This window comes from Hippichthys cyanospilos, chromosome 5 (assembly GCF_059441005.1).
Source record: "Hippichthys cyanospilos isolate Australia breed blue-spotted pipefish chromosome 5, RoL_Hcya_1.0, whole genome shotgun sequence".
Taxonomy (NCBI): domain Eukaryota; kingdom Metazoa; phylum Chordata; class Actinopteri; order Syngnathiformes; family Syngnathidae; genus Hippichthys; species Hippichthys cyanospilos.
The window spans coordinates 5,927,805-5,948,035 of NC_142373.1; the positions used below are offsets into that span (position 1 = coordinate 5,927,805).

The following is a 20,231-nucleotide window of genomic DNA, read 5'->3' on the forward strand; positions in this document are numbered from 1 at the left end:
TAAAACAAGCCATAGCCGCTGTATTAGAAACAGAACTAAAAGGTAACACAATACACAGGAGCACACAAGATGTATTTGTTGTAAAGTAAAGAAGAAGGGGCATGGTTTTCACAGTTTTCCCTTTAGAGAAATGGTTGGATTTTTTACGGTCCTGGAAGCAGGCAACCTATCTGAACACATGTTACTTTGAGATACTTAAAGCTCAGGTTAATGCGGGCTTGTAAATTCTGGGGATTTGGTGTCAGGTTTCGAGCAACAATTGTGTGGAAACGAGCCCTGTAGCTATGAGAAAGATGCAGGCTTAACACCAAATTCTCCGGTCCATTTAGAACCATTAACTCGGCGTTAAGAAAGCAGTTGGATTCTTATCCTATAGAGGTTAGAAGTAACCCGAACCTGCAAGTTTTGTACTTGCAACTCAAAGCGCTCTCATTCCCCTACTTTATCTGTGCCTCGACAGATATTCTGTACAAGAGGCCACATGTACACATGAACAACATGTCTTATTGCTCCAAGTCATTGAACAGCTCAAAGAGAATAAAGTATTTCTCTTCAAACCTAAAACAATATGAGTGTTAACTAAAAACAAATTAAAACACACACACAATTAAGTGATTTCATAAGATTTGAATGTTTCTGTTTTTTTCTCCCCTATGTAGTCTCTGTAGTGTGATCTTGATATTCCCAAACACAACTGACCTAAATAATGCCCCTTTAAGAAGAATGCTTGTCTTCTTAAAAGGGACTCTTGACATTTGCTCTATTTTCCTTTAAAAAACGGCTCATATAAAAAATAAACTAAATGACAACACAATCAAATGTTGTACTTTCTTGTTTCCCCTGAGTGTTTAAATCAGTTTTATGATAGTTTTATGATAGGATGAATGATTTGCCCATGCATGCTTAGATGATGCCTCTGTGTCTCCCTGAGGGGGTTCAAAGTCTTGAAGCTGGGTCCACCAGAAGCACTTAGTAATTTATAACATTGGTACATCATAGGCTTTAACAAGGTCCTGCGACCTCATGAAGTCTTTTTATCATTGTTTTGCTCATGAATGCAGTTGTTCCCATCTTTTTACAATGTTTATTTTGCGACTTGAACCCAACCTACTACTCAATATTACCTCTCATCTCAAATAGTTGGTGATAAGTGAGCATTAATTCTTGTCAGTGGCGCAACATAATTAAGTGTTAACCCAGCTACACAACTTGCTATGGTCATATATATGAATAATTTGTCTCCAAGCTTGTTAGATATTTTCTTTGCTGACTCGAAAATACTTGTAGACTCTTTGTAGAGATGCCAGAAATGGTGCACTGAAACGTCCTAGTTTCAACCCTGCATCCCGAAACAATTGATACTCATGGCTCATCTTGTGGCAGACCACCAAGATCATCATTAAGAAAAAAAAAAACCTAATACCACAATATCATATGACATCTTGTTTGCATTTCAAAGGCCTTTTCCCTTTCTCTGATTTCATCAGCGGCCTCTGATATGCCATGTCGTTCACTGCGATACCAGCCTTTTATTTAGTAATTCATGAAATGTATACTCGAGAAGTGAGAACAGGTCTTTCGACCATAATAGCATTTTTACATCACCTCCGCTCTGACGTCTCTAAAGATGCATGCTTTTCGTGTACCACCCAATTGCTTTTGTGAGTCTTCATGTTTTACATTACACTTGCACTGTGGAAAATGATCCTAATTAGAAGATAGAAATGTACACCATTTTAGTGTATGGAACTGCAGTACAACTGCCAAGTTTTCTATTTAATTCTTTTTTTCTGACAAAGAGAAAACAAAATTCGTTGCCCCATTTAATTTCTAAACAAAAGTCTTAAAACATGAAATGTTTGGTAAAATATTGTACCTCTGGAGGTGGAAGAAGGCTTCTTTGGAATTTCTGAGAAACTGCTTCCATCCAAACCAGAAGTCTTGCACGCCTTCTTTTCAGTAGCAGCTGGAGCTGATGTCTCCATGCTGCTTCTTTTAATGTCCAACAACCTGAACAGAAATAAGAACAATTCTGCTTTGGTATTGAGTGTGCAAGGAAAAATATATCATATTTTCCGCACCATAAGGCGCACCCAAAAGCCCGATTTTTTTTTTTTTTTTTTTTAAAGCTGACGTGCGCCTTATAATTCGGTGCGCCTTATATATGGATCATATCATGTGTTGACTGCATAAATTATAGTTTATGCATAAAAAAATCCAGTTCAAACCGACCTGGCCCGAGGGTATTAAAGCAGACTCGGCCCAGCACGATTAACTTAAATTTGCAGGCCCAACCCAATTTTTTTTTTTTTTGAGGACTTAAGAGTGTGTGGCACCACACTCAAAGTTATCGTTTAAATTTCCCTGACTTTCATTTATTCATAACTTCTTTGTGCTCCATATCGAAATAGCGGGTCAAAAATAAATAATGCATGCTGAGGAAAAATTTAAAAAGACTGCGGCGCCACGCCTTCACCTGCGCTTGGCTCCTCACTCATACCGTTGCATGTTTCTTGGTTAAATTTCCCTGACTTTCGTTTATTCATAATTTCTTTGTGCTCCATAATGAAATAGCGGGTTAAAATATATCATGCATGCAGAGGAAAATATTAAAAAGACGGCGACGCCACACTCATACTGTTGCATGTTTGACATTTAAATTTCCTTGAAATTCATTTATTCATAAATTCTTTGTGCTCCATATTGAAATAGCGGGTCAAAAATATATAATGCATGCCAAGGAAAAAATTAAAAGGACGGCGGCGCCACACTCATACCGTTGCATGTTTGTCGTTTAAATTTCCCTGACATTCATTTAGTCATAACTTCTTTGTGCTCCATATCTAAATAGCTGGTAAAAAATATATAATGCATGCCAAGGAGAAAATTAAAAAGACGGCGGCGACATGCCTTCACCTGCGCTTGGCTCCTCACTCATACCGTTGCGTGTTTGTCCTTTAAACTTCCCTGAGTTCTTTGTGCTCCATAACAAAATAGCGGGTTGAAAATATGTGACGCATGCCGAGGAAAAAACAAAAAAGATGGCGGCGCCACGCGTTCGCCTGTGCTTGGCTCCTCACTCATACCGTTGCATGTTTGTCGTTTAAATTTCTGACATTCGTTTATTCATAACTTCTGTGTGCTCTATATCTAAATAGCTGGTCAAAAATGTATAATGCATGCCATGGGGAAAATCAGAAGGATTGCGGCGCCACGCGTTCGCAAATGCATGGCGTGATCTGGATCTATTCTGCGCTCTGCGGCTCCTGTTTAGTAATTATATAGCAATTACCAATAATACATTCTCTGTTTTTTCAGATTTTTTTTTAATAACAAATATTTCGTAGTATAATATCCATACAACGCTTATATTGTATGAATAAAGTTTATATTCTATTAATAAAGTTTGATGACTTTGCTGATTGTTTTTAAAACATTACCTTTAGTGAAGCACCATCTAATGGCTGCATAACGCAACTCTATCTAGTGGATGCATAATGCAACCCCAGCCAGTACTATGGTTCCAATATGTTCGCCTTACAATCCGGTGCGCCTTGTACATTTTTTAGGAACTCGGCCATTCATTGATGGTGCGCCTTATAATCTGGTGCGCCTTATAGTGCGGAAAATACGGTATGTTATATTTACAGCTGTAAATACTGGTAGTGTAGAGCAGTGGTCCCCAACCTTTTGATCACCACGGACCGGTCAACGCCTTACATTGATTGTGGACCGGGGGGGGCTGGCTGCTCTAAAAGCCACATCATCCTTCTCACTATCTCACTATGTATGTATGCCAGAGGCCAACGGTGATATTGTGGACGGGGAGGGGGGGCTGGCTGCTAAATATTGCGCTGACAATGCTGCGCTATGGTTAGCATAGCACAGTAACTACGGTTCAACAGCTGTGAATTGAAGCAAACGCTGCACATACCAGTTGTCCCAAGTTCTCGCTTCCGCCTTTCGACAAGCCAGGTGAATGCTCTTGCTTGGCTCTGTTTTGTATTGAAAGCTCAGCTGGCCGTGTTGGATCGCTCCTGGTGACCGCAAAGCAGCCGCCACTATTCATTCCTGCCCCCTGCGACGCGAAACGCGGAAAAAGTAAAAAAAAAAAATTAACTTCAGGCGAAAGGCGAAATTTCACTTCTCGTGACCACGCGTCACTCCATTCGCGTCCATCGCGTCGCCCGACGTGCATTCGCGTCCAGTCACGCGAACTCCATTGACTACAATATAAAACGCTCCGATTTTTCGCCTCGTTCGCGTTTGGTGTGCGTGTACTATTAAACTAAATCATCTCCAAAACATTATTTCAGTTGCACCCCACGCGGCCCAGTACCAGTTGATCCACGGACCGGTACCGGTCCGAGGACCGGGGGTTGGGAACCACTGGTGTAGAGGTATACACGCTGCTGTCTCTTGTGCAGATAGCATGGGTTAAATTCCCTATGAGTGGTCCAATTCCAGCCTTGGTTGGTCCCAAGCCCACATAAAAAGAGAAAATGGGTTGCCTTGGAAAGGGTATCCATTGTAAAAACTGTGGCAAAATGATGATGGGACAAGCTAATGTTCACAACATAATTGCGGCAAGAAAATTGTAAATTGGTGAGAGGATGTTCAATATTTAAAACTTGTTTCTGAATATTTCCTGTTATGGACTGTTTGCCTCGATGCATGAATCTTTTGTTGTTTTCCTCTCCCACTTACACAAATATTAACGGTTTATCGGTTAGTTTTGAGTTTTTCTGACACAATTGAAGCAGAGCAATTTAATGTTTACTTGGTTATTTTAATATGGTTGCCGACATATTTTTCTCTCAATGTAAACATTGTAACTTCACTCCCTAAACACACATGGGTTTCTCACTTTGAAGTATTTAGTTCACATTGCTCCCTTTGTTCCAATTGTTAAAGTGATTGTTTTAGCCACACATTGTGTCAATACCATGTATGTGTGAAAAGACTGGTGATGCGGCAACATGCTACTTGTTTGATTTTGTAGGATCGTTTTCTACTAAGAACAAACATGACTTGGTCCTGTCTTGTGAGCAAAACAATTCAAACTCTCATGCAAGTAGGTGGACATCATTTAGTTTCAGACTCCTGTGTGAAAATGTCTGCAGTTTAGTCAAGTCAAATTTTATTTACATAGTAAAGCACATTTTAAAAAAAAGCAGAGTCAACCAAAGCGCTGTAATGTACAAAAAGAGCAAATAGTTTAACACTTAAAATCAAAACTGCGCTCTGTGATGCTGACATTCGGACCTCATTGCTGTGGCCTACTGGTCACTAATGGACGTCCCAGTCAAATTTGTGTCTTCTGTGGGTCTGACGTCACTTGTCCTTGAAAAAAAGTATCATAAGAGAGCTGTCTAAAATATCATTTTTAATTGGTCCCACTGCATTGAACTCTTTAGGCATAAAGTAATATAGTATTATCCTGGTGAAATTAGAGACACAGGATGATTTGAAGTAAGCAGCACGATGGAAGACTGGTTAGCACGTCCACCTAACAATTCAGAGGTTTAAATTCGGTTCGGTTCTGGCTCCGGCCTGCCTGTGTGGAGTTTGCATGTTCTCCCCATGCCCGTGTGGTAGGTCTCTGGGTAGTACTCCGGTTTCTTCCCACAATCCACAAAACATTCATGGTGGGTGTATTGGATACTCCAAATTGCCCTTAAGTGTATTTGGGATTGTGAGTGGCCGTTCGTTTCTGTGTGCCTTGTGATTGGCTGGCAACCAGTTAAGGGTGTCCCCCGCCTACTGTCTGAAGACAGTTTGACCAGTGACATAGTAAAAATAAGCGGCTGTGGATGGATGGATGGATTTGAAGTAATGAGGTTCAGAAAGAGTTCAAGGGGGATGCCAAACCCATTTTTAGTCATTTTTTATTATTGCTACTTTTACTAAATAACATCAGAAAAATTGCGATTAACATATTGCATTTGAATTGGAGTAAACAGATTCAGAAATAAAAAGCTGATGTGGATGACCTAACCCAATCTCATTTTCTCATCTTTTGCACTCTGTGGCGTGAGTTACAATGTTCCGCCCCTTAATGGCCTTCTTCCGTTGTGTGGTGTCCATCTCATTTTTCAGCTTGTTACGTTTAATGTGCTTGCATTATTTGTGTGCAGCTGTTCTGTAGGTAGGGTTATTTTTGCCTTTGTTGTATTGTAAAGATGTTTCCATTTACTTAGTTAGTTAGTTAGTTTTGTTTAGTTAGTTTTGCTGCTGAGTTTTTAAATGTATTTGCATTTTTTTGTTTGCAGTTGTTTTGTTTTTCTGGGCTTGTTCCTGTTTGTAGTGTTCTGCCGGATGCAGTGCTTTTGTCCCTGTCAGCCAATGTAGTTACTTCCCTAAGTGGTTGCCACCCCACCCCCCTCCAAAATTATTGGTTCGAAAAGGCCAGTCTCACTTCCAAGTAGTTTACAAATCTTAACCTCTTTCTAACATTGAATTATTCATAGGGGATATCCACTCAACTGTTTTCCTCTCTACTCTCTTCATTTCTGCCACCTGTGCCTGACATTTGTTAAAAAATTGCTGTGTGTTTTCTTAGAGGTTCGTTCAATTTCATGCGTTCCTCCTCTTCTACTGTTCAACAACTCCCCTTTCACAACACTGAAAGGAATGAAAACAAAGATAAAAAGAGGTCCTTTCATTGTGAAGATATCCAGGCTTCTTATTTTTTTCCTGCCTATCTTTCTGTCAGTGTGATTTGCATGCTGGTATACTCTCTTTCTTGGCAACAAACACACACACACGCACACACACCCTCACACACGGTGCATCGCTAGCTGCTGCTACAGTCTGCTGGATTGGCACAAACCTGAGATGAACAGCAAATGTCAGCCACCTGCAGAAATCTCCACTCAGGTTTCTGGAGGTGACAAGTATGCAGGTTATCAAAACAATATCCAAATGCCAAAATATAGCCTTGTTTTTACATACTTTTGTGCCTTTATCATTTGGGCATCTACTCAAAGAGTAAAGCGTAATTATGTGCACAATGGACTACGTCACAACTTTTTTTTTTTTTTTTTCGTTATTTCAGATAATTAATTTAATTACAAGTAAATTGTATCTGGATAATAGTAATGAAAAGAAGGCAGGGTTCAGTTTTGCAAGATAGCTTTATGTATATCCAAAGAGCTGCAGATACGCCAAATATTGAAAACTCCCTAAGCACTCTTAGGGAATGAATTAGTCAAGGCAGCCATTATAATTTACCTTTGAATTAAATTCACCACATCCATGGATAAGGTTTGATTGACCTTTTGCTTGATAAAGGAGTGATTTGGTCATGGCCGAAAGAACCCTGTCTCAGATGTTGTATGTGACAACAGAATACTCCTTTCGCAGGCCAAACCCTTCACAAGAGGGTTGCTGATAGTGAATAAGTGAATAACAGCTTTAGCTAGCTTTGAATTGATCCTTTCAGTTGTGCTATACATATCAAATGTAAAAACCTGAAGTCATATTTGGAAAATTGCAGTATTTTCACTATCAGTAAGCTATACAAAGTGCAGCTTAATAGGTAGCTTTAACTGATCACTGATAAGTGAGTTTAAATTATCAGACAACCAATCACCGACCCAATAACACGTTGGAACATTGTAATTTAGAAACTGTAATTTACCGTATGCATCTTTGTTTTGTGCTGTCTACTGAACATCAACAATAGCATGCTCAGAATGGCCTTCCCAAATCAGTACCCACAAAAAGCATAAGCATTTAACTGTCAAAAACAAATTGCTAAGATGTGAGCAAATCTAACTTAAATTTCTGTGTGACTAAAACATCTAGATTAAAAGTTGTTATGTAAGTCACTCACTGTGCTATTTGTATTCGGCCAATGGTGCAATCAACCTAACATTTGTGACATCAATCACTTTAATTATCAAACATGAGGTATTGGAAATCAATGTTATTGACGATAATCTTTACAGTTGTTGTTGTATAAGATTTAATAAAGTAAATACATTACAGACTATAACAGCTGACATTGAGGTTGCATCTGTCACTGGTGCCATTTTGCGCACTGCTGACTCAAGCTTGGTGGAACATTTGTCATTCAACTTATATGTGCTGCGTCACACTCAAACTTGAATCTCAGCAGGTAAAAACAACAGAAAAATTTTCGTCATGTTCATATATGTACCAGAAAGCTACAATTGCAGGACAACACAAAATATCTCTCATGATTAACTTTAGTACCTACCAGTGATGGGAAGTAACGAAGTACAAATACTTTGTTACTGTACTTCAGTACATTTTGCCTGTACTTTGTACTATTAGAAGTATTTTTTCATGACAACTTTTTACTTTACTCCTTACATTTAAAACACCAATATCCTACTTTTTACTTGCTACATTTAAAAAAAAAATGTCTCGTTACTTTTTATTTTATTTTACTTTTTTTAACAATTCACAATAAAAGGCCTGTGTGGCGGACACTAGGACCATGTCTCTCACCCAGTAGGCATGTCTCTATGATCCTTGATGCTTTGAACCTGTTGGCTTTGTCTTTGCTGTTTTGGACTTTGTTGTATCAGTTTTGTGATGGCATGCGAAGAGTAAAGATCTCCACTAGCACAGCAACGTGTGGTTTCTTCGCCTTCGCCACATTGGTGGCCCCGGACGTTAGAATGGGTGACCCCGGATGGGTCATCTTGCCATATTATTATCCCAGACGTTAGAAAGTTTAGTCAGGCTGTTGGAGATGTAGTCTCGCCACATGGGTGACCCCGGACGTCAGAATGTTTCAGCGAGGAATCACCGCAGACGTCCCACATCGTGACATTCCTCCACCAGCCTACTATACGTCAGGTAATGCAGCAAGCTGGTACCACGTCAGCCAGCCAGCACCCCGACAAGGGTCCTCTCACCCGTCGCCCAGTCCCTTGGCGCACCAGGGATCGAGCCAGCCAGCAACAGGCTGGTACGGGCACCGGTGAGAACGGCTGTGCAGTCCAATTTCGGAGTCCCTGGCCGTCGACCGGGATCTTCCAGCCGGGCAGCCTCATCTACTACCGATGTCCGTCCGGCCTCAGCAGTAGACCTCCAGCCACCATCATTCAGCCGCCCCTCCGATTCACCATGCCCGCAGGTATGGTCCGAGTATACATCGGAGCGGGTCAGCTGGTGTTGGTACCGCAGCAGGTTCATGCCCAGGCACTGACTGGGACGCAGCCGTGACCGGCCGTCCCTCGGAAGCCACTGTGCCTGCCAGCATGCGGGTCAGCACTGCCACTCCGGCTCCTGCGGAACTTCAGAACATCCCTTTGCCAACGCTACCTCATGGTTTTCACGCTGAGCGTCTCACCCTTACTCCTGTCGCACCTGGGGCCCTGGTGTCACATACACCGCCCAGGACCGGACTGAGTCTCAGGGTGTCAGACTGGTGAATACCCTGTGGGGTTTTCCGTTATACCTTTCTGGGTGTTCGGGGGGGAGCTGTGTGGCGGACACTAGGACCATGTCTCTCACCCAGTAGGCATGTCTCTATGATCCTTTGATGCTTTGAACCTGTTGGCTTTGTCTTTGCTGTTTTGGACTTTGTTGTATCAGTTTTGTGATGGCATGCGAAGAGTAAAGATCTCCACTAGCACAGCAACGTGTGGTTTCTTCGTCTCGCCACACCTTGTTACTTTTCTTTCGAGAACTTTGCGCATACTACGTAAACCGTGTTTGACCAATCAGCCTGGCTGCCGCTAAATTTAAAAAACAGAGACGTCCTACAACTAACTGTCAGCACCACATAACCCTGAGGGCAGAGAAGATAGCAATTGGTAGCCTTTGCTAGAAGCTAGTGTCAAATAAGACACGGACAAATAAGCCGAATAAGCACAGGCTCAAGAGGCTAAAGCAGCCATTCATGCTCACCCATGGCCTTACTTGAAGGAGTTCTTCGTGTGCATTGGGGAAGCCAAAACGTCATGGGATGGTTGCCTTCAAGAACTCAGTCGAATCTCAGAAAGCTCAAAGGTAAGATAGCTCAACACTGCCGCTGTTATAACGATGGTTATTCGCTAGCTAGCATGGATACTTTTGCAATGTGGCTAACTTTAGCGAGCAATGCTAATAAACATAATGCTAATGTCATTAGCAATTGGTTTTTTTTCTGACAAAGATCTTTATTGTCGTTGGTCTTGTCTTCTACCAAGGTAAGAAACCCCATTTAGCAGGGGTAGCCCATACCAGGCAAAGATGTGGGGATTTTTCCAGCATTATTTGATTGTTTTAATTTATCTGTGCTTGGGTGCCTTTAACGTGCAAATAGCACCATCAATATTAGTTGATTATTCAGGTTAAACCAAACAGAAATGTCCTTTCCCTAAATTTAAGATTAAATATAACATTCACATTAGGCATTATTAAACTTGTTGTAGACAACTTCCACACGTCCCAAAGGCCATAATATGAAAATCTAAAATCATTTTTATATTTTATTATACTATTATTATCATTTTATTTATGTTATCAGTTATTACACTGTTGCGCAAATAAGGAGAGTCGATTTTGAAAGGAATTGAGTACTTCAACTTTATTTATTGGCAGATTTACATTTTTTTTATGTCCTTGGCATATGTATGTGTTTTTATTTGGTTATTTGATTTGCACAGCACAGCTGAAAGAGAAAGTGGTTAGCACGTCCGCCTCACAGTTCAGAGCTCGTGCTGACCTGTGCGGATTTTGCATGTTCTCCCAGAGCCTGTGTAGGTTTTCTTCGACTTATTTCCACATTCCAAAAACATGCTCTGCAGGTGTATTGGACACTCTAAATTGTCCTTAGGTGTGATTGGGTGCATGAATGGTTGTTCGTCATTCTGCCCTATGATTGGCTGGCAACCAGTCCAGTGTGTCCCCCGCCTACCAGTCCGGTGTGTCCCCTGCCTACTACCCATAGACAGTTGGGATAGGCACCAGCAAGCCAGCGACCCCAGTGAGCATAAGTGGCTACAGATAATGGATGGGTCAATGATTTTCACAGTGCGCAACTTAATTTTATTTGCTTTATAAGTGACAATGCACTTTATTAAGGAAACAGTCTGGATGTGCCACTCTGCATCCATAGAACAAATCTTTAACGTGTTGTCATCTTGACACCATGACATCGACCAATAGCAGACCAGCATCTTAGTGACTCAGTGCCGCCGACCAATGGCAGACCTGTATTTTAGGAGTCTTGACGCCATTGAATAGCAGACCAGTATTGAAGTGACATAGGCAGTGATGCATGTAGTGATGTATGAGCGTGGAGCGACTCACAGTCACGCACGCACACTGACCCCCATGTTTGAGAAGAGAAGTTTTTGATGTCCTAAGATGACAAAAAAAGTCCACGTCATAAAGTGAAGAAACATAATGCAGGGACGTTGTAACTCAGGGGTCCATTGTATATGTCACCAGGTTTCCACTGTATACGCCACTACAATACACCCATATTTTGCACTGTTGCTTACAGTTCACCTCGAATAAATAGGGATTTTATAAACGACTTTGTGGACTTTGTGGCAGGTCTAACAGTAAACTATGTTTGTTTTTTTAATTGTTGGGGTTTTCAATATTCTTGTTTGCTGTGAATTCCAGACTTTCTGAGCCTCATCGACTCTTATTCTTAAACAGTTTTGTGTCTGGCCTGACACATTGGAAGGGACACACTCTGGCCCTTATATTATATGTTGGTTTGCAATTGTCTGTCACTGAGATTTGTCACATGCATATTTCTGATCATTTTACTGTTCTCAACCTCATTTGATTGTGAAACTGCACGCCATGGACCACAGAGTGCACTCATTTAACCCTTAACTGCCTAGGATTTTTCATCAGCCTTCAATCACTTCGTCGTCAATCATGGCCGTCTTTCAACCCTTACTTAAGAAACCTCACCTAGATCCTGTAAATCTCTCTAATTATAGAAGTGTCACATCTTCCGTTTATTGTGAAAATTCTTGAGAAAGTTGTAGCACAACATCTTAGTAACTAGAATATTTGCAATTTCTGAAGAAATTGCGTGTGAAGGTGTAACCTCTGAAGGCAAAGGTGTTGAATGATGTGGAATGGTGGGAATTGGGGGAATTGATTAAAGTTGGAACGGTCCGAATCGGATGAAGAATGACAAACATAGAAGTGATAAACTGAATAAGTGGAATTGTGGGTAATTTTTGAAGTCTGGAAATAAGAAAATTCAAACTACCATTGAATGGGGGGAATTGGATGAATCGATTAAACTTGGAACGGTCGCAATCGGATGAAGAATGGCAAAGGTAGAAGGGAAAAACTGAAAAAGTGGAATTGTGGGAAATTTTTGAATTGTGAGTAAAAATGGAGTGGCGGGCATTGGGAGAATGGATTAAAGTTGGAACGGTAAAAATCGGATGAAGAATGGTGAAGATAGAAGGGAAAAACTGAAAAAGTGGAATTGTGCGTAATTTTTGAAATTACGTAAGAAGAAAATAGATACATCATGGAATGGCGGGAATTGGGGGAATTGTTTAAAGTTGGAACGGTCGCAATCGGATGAAGAACGGCAAAGATAGAAGGGAAAAACTGAAAAAGTGGAATTATGGGTAATTTTTGAATTGTGGGTAAAAATGGAGTGGCGGGCATCGGGGGAATTGATGAAAGTTGGAACGGTCAGAATCGGATGAAGAATGGCAAAGATAGAAGGGAAAAACTGAAAAAGTGGAATTATGGGTAATTTTTGAAATTACGTAAGAAGAAAATAGATACATCATGGAATGGCGGGAATTGGGGGAATTGTTTAAAGTTGGAACGGTCGCAATCGGATGAAGAACGGCAAAGATAGAAGGGAAAAACTGAAAAAGTGGAATTATGGGTAATTTTTGAATTGTGGGTAAAAATGGAGTGGCGGGCATCGGGGGAATTCATGAAAGTTGGAAGGGTCAGAATCGGATGAAGAATGGCAAAGATAGAAGGGAAAAACTGAAAAAGTGGAATTATGGGTAATTTTTGAAATTACGTAAGAAGAAAATAGATACATCATGGAATGGCGGGAATTGGGGGAATTGTTTAAAGTTGGAACGGTCGCAATCGGATGAAGAACGGCAAAGATAGAAGGGAAAAACTGAAAAAGTGGAATTATGGGTAATTTTTGAATTGTGGGTAAAAATGGAGTGGCGGGCATCGGGGGAATTGATGAAAGTTGGAACGGTCAGAATCGGATGAAGAATGGCAAAGATAGAAGGGAAAAACTGAAAAAGTGGAATTATGGGTAATTTTTGAATTGTGGGTAAAAATGGAGTGGCGGGCATCAGGGGAATTGATTAAAGTTGGAACGGTCAGAATTGGATGAAGAATGGCAAAGATAGAAGGGAAAAACTGAAAAAGTGGAATTATGGGTAATTTTTAAATTGTGGGTAAAAATGGAGTGGCGGGCATCGGGGGATTTGATGAAAGTTGGAACGGTCAGAATCGGATGAAGAATGGCAAAGATAGAAGAGAAAAACTGAAAAAGTGGAATTATGGGTAATTTTTGAATTGTGGGTAAAAATGGAGTGGCGGGCATTGGGGGAATTGATTAAAGTTGGAATGGTCAGAATCGGATGAAGAATGGCAAAGATAGAGGGGAAAAACTGAAAAAGTGGAATTGTGGGTAATTTTTGAATCATGGGAAGAGGAAAGGGGATACACAAATGAAATGGTGGGAATTGGGGGAATCCACTAAAGTTGGAACGGTGGGAATCGGAGCAGGAATGGCCAAGATAGAAGGTTACAAAGTTTGGTGAGGAAAATGGGAATGAGGAATTATGGGTAAAAATATGAAAATAGTTATGAATTACTGGAAGGTGTGAATATGAGTAGTATTGATATTGGGGAATGTATTAACTGATTAATGTGAGTGTGAAGTAGAGAAGCTTCAAGTAAATAATGTTAAATCCACCACTGGAAATGAATTATGAATTGTTATACATGAAAAATATTGAATTATGGGAAAATATTAATAATTATTAACTGTTACAATGGTGGGAATGAGCCATAAGGCGAAATGTATGAGTTAAATGTTATGAATATGAAATAGGAAAGCTCAAAATGTAAATTGTTTAATCTCCCATTGGGAATGAATGGGAAGCCCTCCCATTGGAAATGAATTATGAATATTTGAAGGATGAAATATATGGAATTATGGGAAAATATTGGAATGTATCAATTACTGGAATGATGGGAAGGATCCCTAAAACGAGTTGAATGAGTTAAATATTGAAAATATGAAAAGGGAAAGCTGTAATAATGAAACAAAAAATGACCCAATGTAAGTCAATGGGCCTTTTTGGGGTGGAAAACCGGGAATTCTGGGAAAACTGTGAATACTTGGAATTCCAAAAATGGAAACGCCCTTCGGGCGCTTAACTGGAATAATGTGAAATTGGAACGGTGTAAATCGGATAAACTGGGAATGAGCTGAAATCCGTCGAAAAACAGGCAGAATAAGAATAATAATAATAACTAGAATATTTGCAATTTCTGAAGAAATTGCGTGTGAAGGTGTAACCTCTGAAGGCAAAGGTGTTGAATGATGTGGAATGGTGGGAATTGGGGGAATTGATTAAAGTTGGAACGGTCAGAATCGGATGAAGAATGGCAAAGATAGAAGGGAAAAACTGAAAAAGTGGAATTATGGGTAATTTTTGAATTGTGGGTAAAAATGGAGTGGCGGGCATCGGGGGAATTGATGAAAGTTGGAACGGTCAGAATCGGATGAAGAATGGCAAAGATAGAAGGGAAAAACTGAAAAAGTGGAATTATGGGTAATTTTTGAATTGTGGGTAAAAATGGAGTGGCGGGCATCAGGGGAATTGATTAATGTTGGAACGGTCACAATCGGATGAAGAATGGAAAAGATAGAAGGGAAAAACTGAAAAAGTGGAATTGTGGGTAATTTTTTAATTCAGGTAAGAAGAAAATAGATACCACCATGTAATGGCGGGAATTGGGGGAATTGATTCAAGTTGGAACGGTCGCAATTGGATGAAGAATGGCAAAGATAGAAGGGAAAAACTGAAAAAGTGGAATTATGGGTAATTTTTGAATTGTGGGTAAAAATGGAGTGGCGGGCATCGGGGGAATTGATGAAAGTTGGAACGGTCAGAATCGGATGAAGAATGGCAAAGATAGAAGGGAAAAACTGAAAAAGTGGAATTATGGGTAATTTTTGAATTGTGGGTAAAAATGGAGTGGCGGGCATTGGGGGAATTGATTAAAGTTGGAATGGTCAGAATCGGATAAAGAATGGAAAAGATAGAGGGGAAAAACTGATAAAGTGGAATTGTGGGTAATTTTTGAATCATGGGAAGAGGAAAGGGGATACACAAATGAAATGGTGGGAATTGGGGGAATCCATTAAAGTTGGAACGGTGGGAATCGGAGCAGGAATGGCCAAGATAGAAGGTTACAAAGTTTTGGATGAGGAAAATGGGAATGAGGAATTATGGGTAAAAATATGAAAATAGTTATGAATTACTGGAAGGTGTGAATATGAGTAGTATTCAAATTGGGGAATGTATTAACTGATTAATGTGAGTGTGAAGTGGAGAAGCTTTAAATAAAAAATGTTAAGTCCGCCACTGGGAATGAATTATGAGTTGTTATACATGAAAAATATGTAATTATGGGAAAATATTGAAAATTATTAATTGTTACAATAGTGGGAATGAGCCAACAGGCGAAATGTATGAGTTAAATGTTATGAATATGAAATAGGAAAGCTCAAAATGTGAAATGTTTAATCTTTAGTCACCAAAGGCCTAACGCCCACACAATGAATGACCTCATTGAAAATGAATTGGTTCATTAAAGGTACAGTGTGTGGAATTGTGGTGCAACTTTGAATTCTGGTAAGAGGTAAACGAATACACCAATGAATTGGCGGGGATGAATGGAATCATATAAAGTTGGAACGGTGGGAATCGGATGAAGAATGGCAAAGACAGAAGGTTACAATGTTTTGGCGAGAACAATTAACTGAGGAATTATGGGTAAAAAAATGGGAAAAACTATAAATTGTTGGTGCGAGGGTGTTCCTTGCAATCTTACCCATTATGGGAAACACCTAAAGTTGGAAAGATAAGTATAGGTCGGACGCAAATGGAGATATCACAAGCGGAAACATCAAAAATCTGATTTTTCGCGAGTTTTAGGGGGCTATTACTTATGCAAAACAGATGCATTGTGGGTAAATGACACTCTGAGGTCATAGGCAGGGTCAAGGTGAACGGTTAAATGCTGAGTCGGACTGAATCGGACAAACACCTGTAGTCATTAAATAAAAAAAACAACAATTTTTATAATTTTGTAAAATATCACAAAATTTCAAAAAGTAATAAAAAAGTACACTTAAAGTTCAAATTCTGAATTTGGGGGGATTATATTTAATAGTTTGGATGTTCAACATTAGGAGAGTGTTGTTTTTATTGTACTGAGTTAACCAAGATGGCCGCCATCCTGGGTGGAAGTTGGGCTGAGCGCTCATGAGATGTCTGATCAGATATCCAAGATGGCCGCCCCTGAGGGTTGATGGGAAATTGAGTCTCAGTGTATGTGTTCAAGTGTCCAAGATGGCCGCTTGACGACCCCATGGGAAATGGAGTACTTTGACTACCTCAACAGTAGTCACCAAAGACCAAACGCCCACACAATGAATGACCTCATTGAAAATGAATTGGTTCATTAAAGGTACAGTGTGTGGAATTGTGGCGCAACTTTGAATTCTGGTAAGAGGTAAACGAATACACCAATGAATTGGCGGGGATGAATGGAATCATATAAAGTTGGAACGGTGGGAATCGAATGAAGAATGGCAAAGACAGAAGGTTACAATGTTTTGGCGAGAACAATTAACTGAGGAATTATGGGTAAAAAAATGGGAAAAACTATAAATTGTTGGTGCGGGGGTGTTCTTGGCAATCTAACCCATGATGGGAAACACCTAAAATTGAAACAATAAGTATATGTCGGACGCAAATGGAGATATCACAAGAGGAAACATCAAAAATCTGATTTTTCGCGAGTTTTAGGGGGCTATTACTTATGCAAAACAGATGCATTGTGGGTAAATGACAACCTGAGGTCATAGGCAGGGTCAAGATGAACGGTTAAATGCTACATCGGCCTGAATCGGACAAACACCTGTAGTCATTAAAGTGAAAAAAACAATAATTTTTCGAATTTTGTAAAATATCACAAAATTTCAAAAAGTGAGAAAAAAGTATACTTAAAGTTCAAATTCTGAATTTTGGGGGATTATATTTAATAGTTTGGATGTTCAACATTAGGAGAGCGTTGTTTTTATTGTTCTGAGTAAACCAAGATGGCCGCCATACTGGGTGGAAGTTGGGCTGAGCGCTCATGAGCTGTCTGAACAGATATCCAAGATGGCCGCCCCTGAGGGTTGATGGGAAATGGAGTCTTAGTGTATGTGGGCAAGTGTCCAAGATGGCCGCTTGACGACCCCATGGGAAATGGAGTACTTTGTCTACCTAAACAGTAGCCACTGAAGGCCGAACGCCCACACAATGAATGACCTCATTGAAAATGAATTGGTTCATTAAAGGTACAGTGTGTGGAATTGTGGGAAAATTTTTAATTTTTGGGAAGAGGTAAATGGATACACGAATGAAATGGCGGGCATCGGGGGAATCGATTAAAGTTGGAACGGTGGGAATCGGAGCAGGAATGGCCAAGATAGAAGGTTACAAAGTTTGGTGAGGAAAATGGGAATGAGGAATTATGGGTAAAAATATGAAAATAGTTATGAATTACTGGAAGGTGTGAATATGAGTAGTATTGATATTGGGGAATGTATTAACTGATTAATGTGAGTGTGAAGTAGAGAAGCTTCAAGTAAATAATGTTAAATCCACCACTGGAAATGAATTATGAATTGTTATACATGAAAAATATTGAATTATGGGAAAATATTAATAATTATTAACTGTTACAATGGTGGGAATGAGCCATAAGGCGAAATGTATGAGTTAAATGTTATGAATATGAAATAGGAAAGCTCAAAATGTAAAATGTTTAATCTCCCATTGAGAATGAATGGGAAGCCCTCCCATTGGAAATGAATTATGAATATTTGAAGGATGAAAAATATGGAATTATGGGAAAATATTGGAATGTATCAATTACTGGAATGATGGGAAGGATCCCTAAAACGAGTTGAATGAGTTAAATATTGAAAATATGAAAAGGGAAAGCTGTAATAATGAAACAAAAAATGACCCAATGTAAGTCAATGGGCCTTTTTGGGGTGGAAAACCGGGAATTCTGGGAAAACTGTGAATACTTGGAATTCCAAAAATGGAAACGCCCTTCGGGCGCTTAACTGGAATAATGTGAAATTGGAACGGTGTAAATCGGATAAACTGGGAATGAGCTGAAATCCGTCGAAAAACAGGCAGAAGTAGAATAATAATAATAATAATAATAATAATAAAGAAAATGGCCGAGCACAATAACATATGTGTGAAGGTTCCACCTTCACACAACTAGAATATTTGCAATTTCTGAAGAAATTGCGTGTGAAGGTGTAACCTCCGAAGGCAAAGGTGTTGAATGATGTGGAATGGTGGGAATTGGGGGAATTGATTAAAGTTGGAACGGTCCGAATCGGATGAAGAATGACAAAGATAGAAGTGATAAACTGAAAAAGTGGAATTGTGGGTAATTTTTGAACTCTGGAAAGAAGAAAATACAAACTACCATTGAATGGGGGGAATTGGATGAATCGATTAAACTTGGAACGGTCGCAATCGGATGAAGAATGGCAAAGGTAGAAGGGAAAAACTGAAAAAGTGGAATTGTGGGAAATTTTTGAATTGTGAGTAAAAATGGAGTGGCGGGCATTGGGAGAATGGATTAAAGTTAGAACGGTAAAAATCGGATGAAGAATGGTGAAGATAGAAGGGAAAAACTGAAAAAGTGGAATTATGGGTAATTTTTGAATTGTGGGTAAAAATGGAGTGGCGGGCATTGGGGGAATTGATTAAAGTTGGAACGGTCAGAATCGGATGAAGAATGGCAAAGATAGAAGGGAAAAACTGAAAAAGTGGAATTATGGGTAATTTTTGAATTGTGGGTAAAAATGGAGTGGCGGGCATCGGGGGAATTGATGAAAGTTGGAACGGTCAGAATCGGATGAAGAATGGCAAAGATAGAAGGGAAAAACTGAAAAAGTGGAATTATGGGTAATTTTTGAATTGTGGGTAAAAATGGAGTGGCGGGCATCAGGGGAATTGATTAATGTTGGAACGGTCACAATCGGATGAAGAATGGAAAAGATAGAAGGGAAAAACTGAAAAAGTGGAATTGTGGGTAATTTTTTAATTCAGGTAAAAAGAAAATAGATACCATCATGTAATGGCGGGAATTGGGGGAATTGATTCAAGTTGGAACGGTCGCAATTGGATGAAGAATGGCAAAGATAGAAGGGGAAAACTGAAAAAGTGGAATTATGGGTAATTTTTGAATTGTGGGTAAAAATGGAGTGGCGGGCATCGGGGGAATTGATGAAAGTTGGAACGGTCAGAATCGGATGAAGAATGGCAAAGATAGAAGGGAAAAACTGAAAAAGTGGAATTATGGGTAATTTTTGAATTGTGGGTAAAAATGGAGTAGCGGGCATCAGGGGAATTGATTAATGTTGGAACGGTCACAATCGGATGAAGAATGGAAAAGATAGAAGGGAAAAACTGAAAAAGTGGAATTGTGGGTAATTTTTTAATTCAGGTAAGAAGAAAATAGACACCACCATGTAAAGGCGGGAATTGGGGGAATTGATTCAAGTTGGAACGGTCGCAATTGGATGAAGAATGGCAAAGATAGAAGGGAAAAACTGAAAAAGTGGAATTATGGGTAATTTTTGAATTGTGGGTAAAAATGGAGTGGCGGGCATCGGGGGAATTGATGAAAGTTGGAACGGTCAGAATCGGATGAAGAATGGCAAAGATAGAAGGGAAAAACTGAAAAAGTGGAATTATGGGTAATTTTTGAATTGTGGGTAAAAATGGAGTGGCGGGCATCAGGGGAATTGATTAATGTTGGAACGGTCACAATCGGATGAAGAATGGAAAAGATAGAAGGGAAAAACTGAAAAAGTGGAATTGTGGGTAATTTTTTAATTCAGGTAAGAAGAAAATAGATACCACCATGTAATGGCGGGAATTGGGGGAATTGATTCAAGTTGGAACGGTCGCAATTGGATG

At 39.8% G+C, this 20,231-nt stretch overlaps 1 protein-coding gene and 1 long non-coding RNA gene across 10 annotated transcripts in view; one reads left to right on the forward strand and one right to left on the reverse strand.

Annotated features, from left to right (window-relative positions):
• LOC148423248 (transcription activator GLI2.L-like) overlaps window positions 1–20,231 on the reverse strand; it is a 144,722-nt gene that overhangs the window by 51,902 nt on the left and 72,589 nt on the right. For 2 of the 9 annotated variants that reach the window (XM_088414561.1, XM_088414562.1), the window contains exons 2-4: window positions 6,833–6,883; window positions 3,935–4,078; window positions 1,877–2,010 (exon numbers count right to left, since the gene is read on the reverse strand). In XM_088414561.1, coding sequence (XP_088270687.1) covers window positions 1,877–1,985 — 109 coding nt within the window. In that variant the 5' untranslated portion in view covers window positions 1,986–2,010; window positions 3,935–4,078; window positions 6,833–6,883. Of the gene's footprint in view, window positions 1–1,876; window positions 2,011–3,934; window positions 4,079–6,832; window positions 6,884–20,231 lie in introns of those variants that run through there. The other 7 variants (XM_088414566.1, XM_088414565.1, XM_088414564.1 and 4 more) reach the window with 4 other exon arrangements.
• Window positions 8,540–20,231, forward strand: part of LOC148423249 (uncharacterized) — a 110,498-nt gene continuing 98,806 nt past the window's right edge. The window contains exon 1 of the long non-coding RNA XR_015865574.1: window positions 8,540–9,990. This is a non-coding gene — a long non-coding RNA (uncharacterized LOC148423249). The remainder of the gene's footprint in view (window positions 9,991–20,231) is intronic.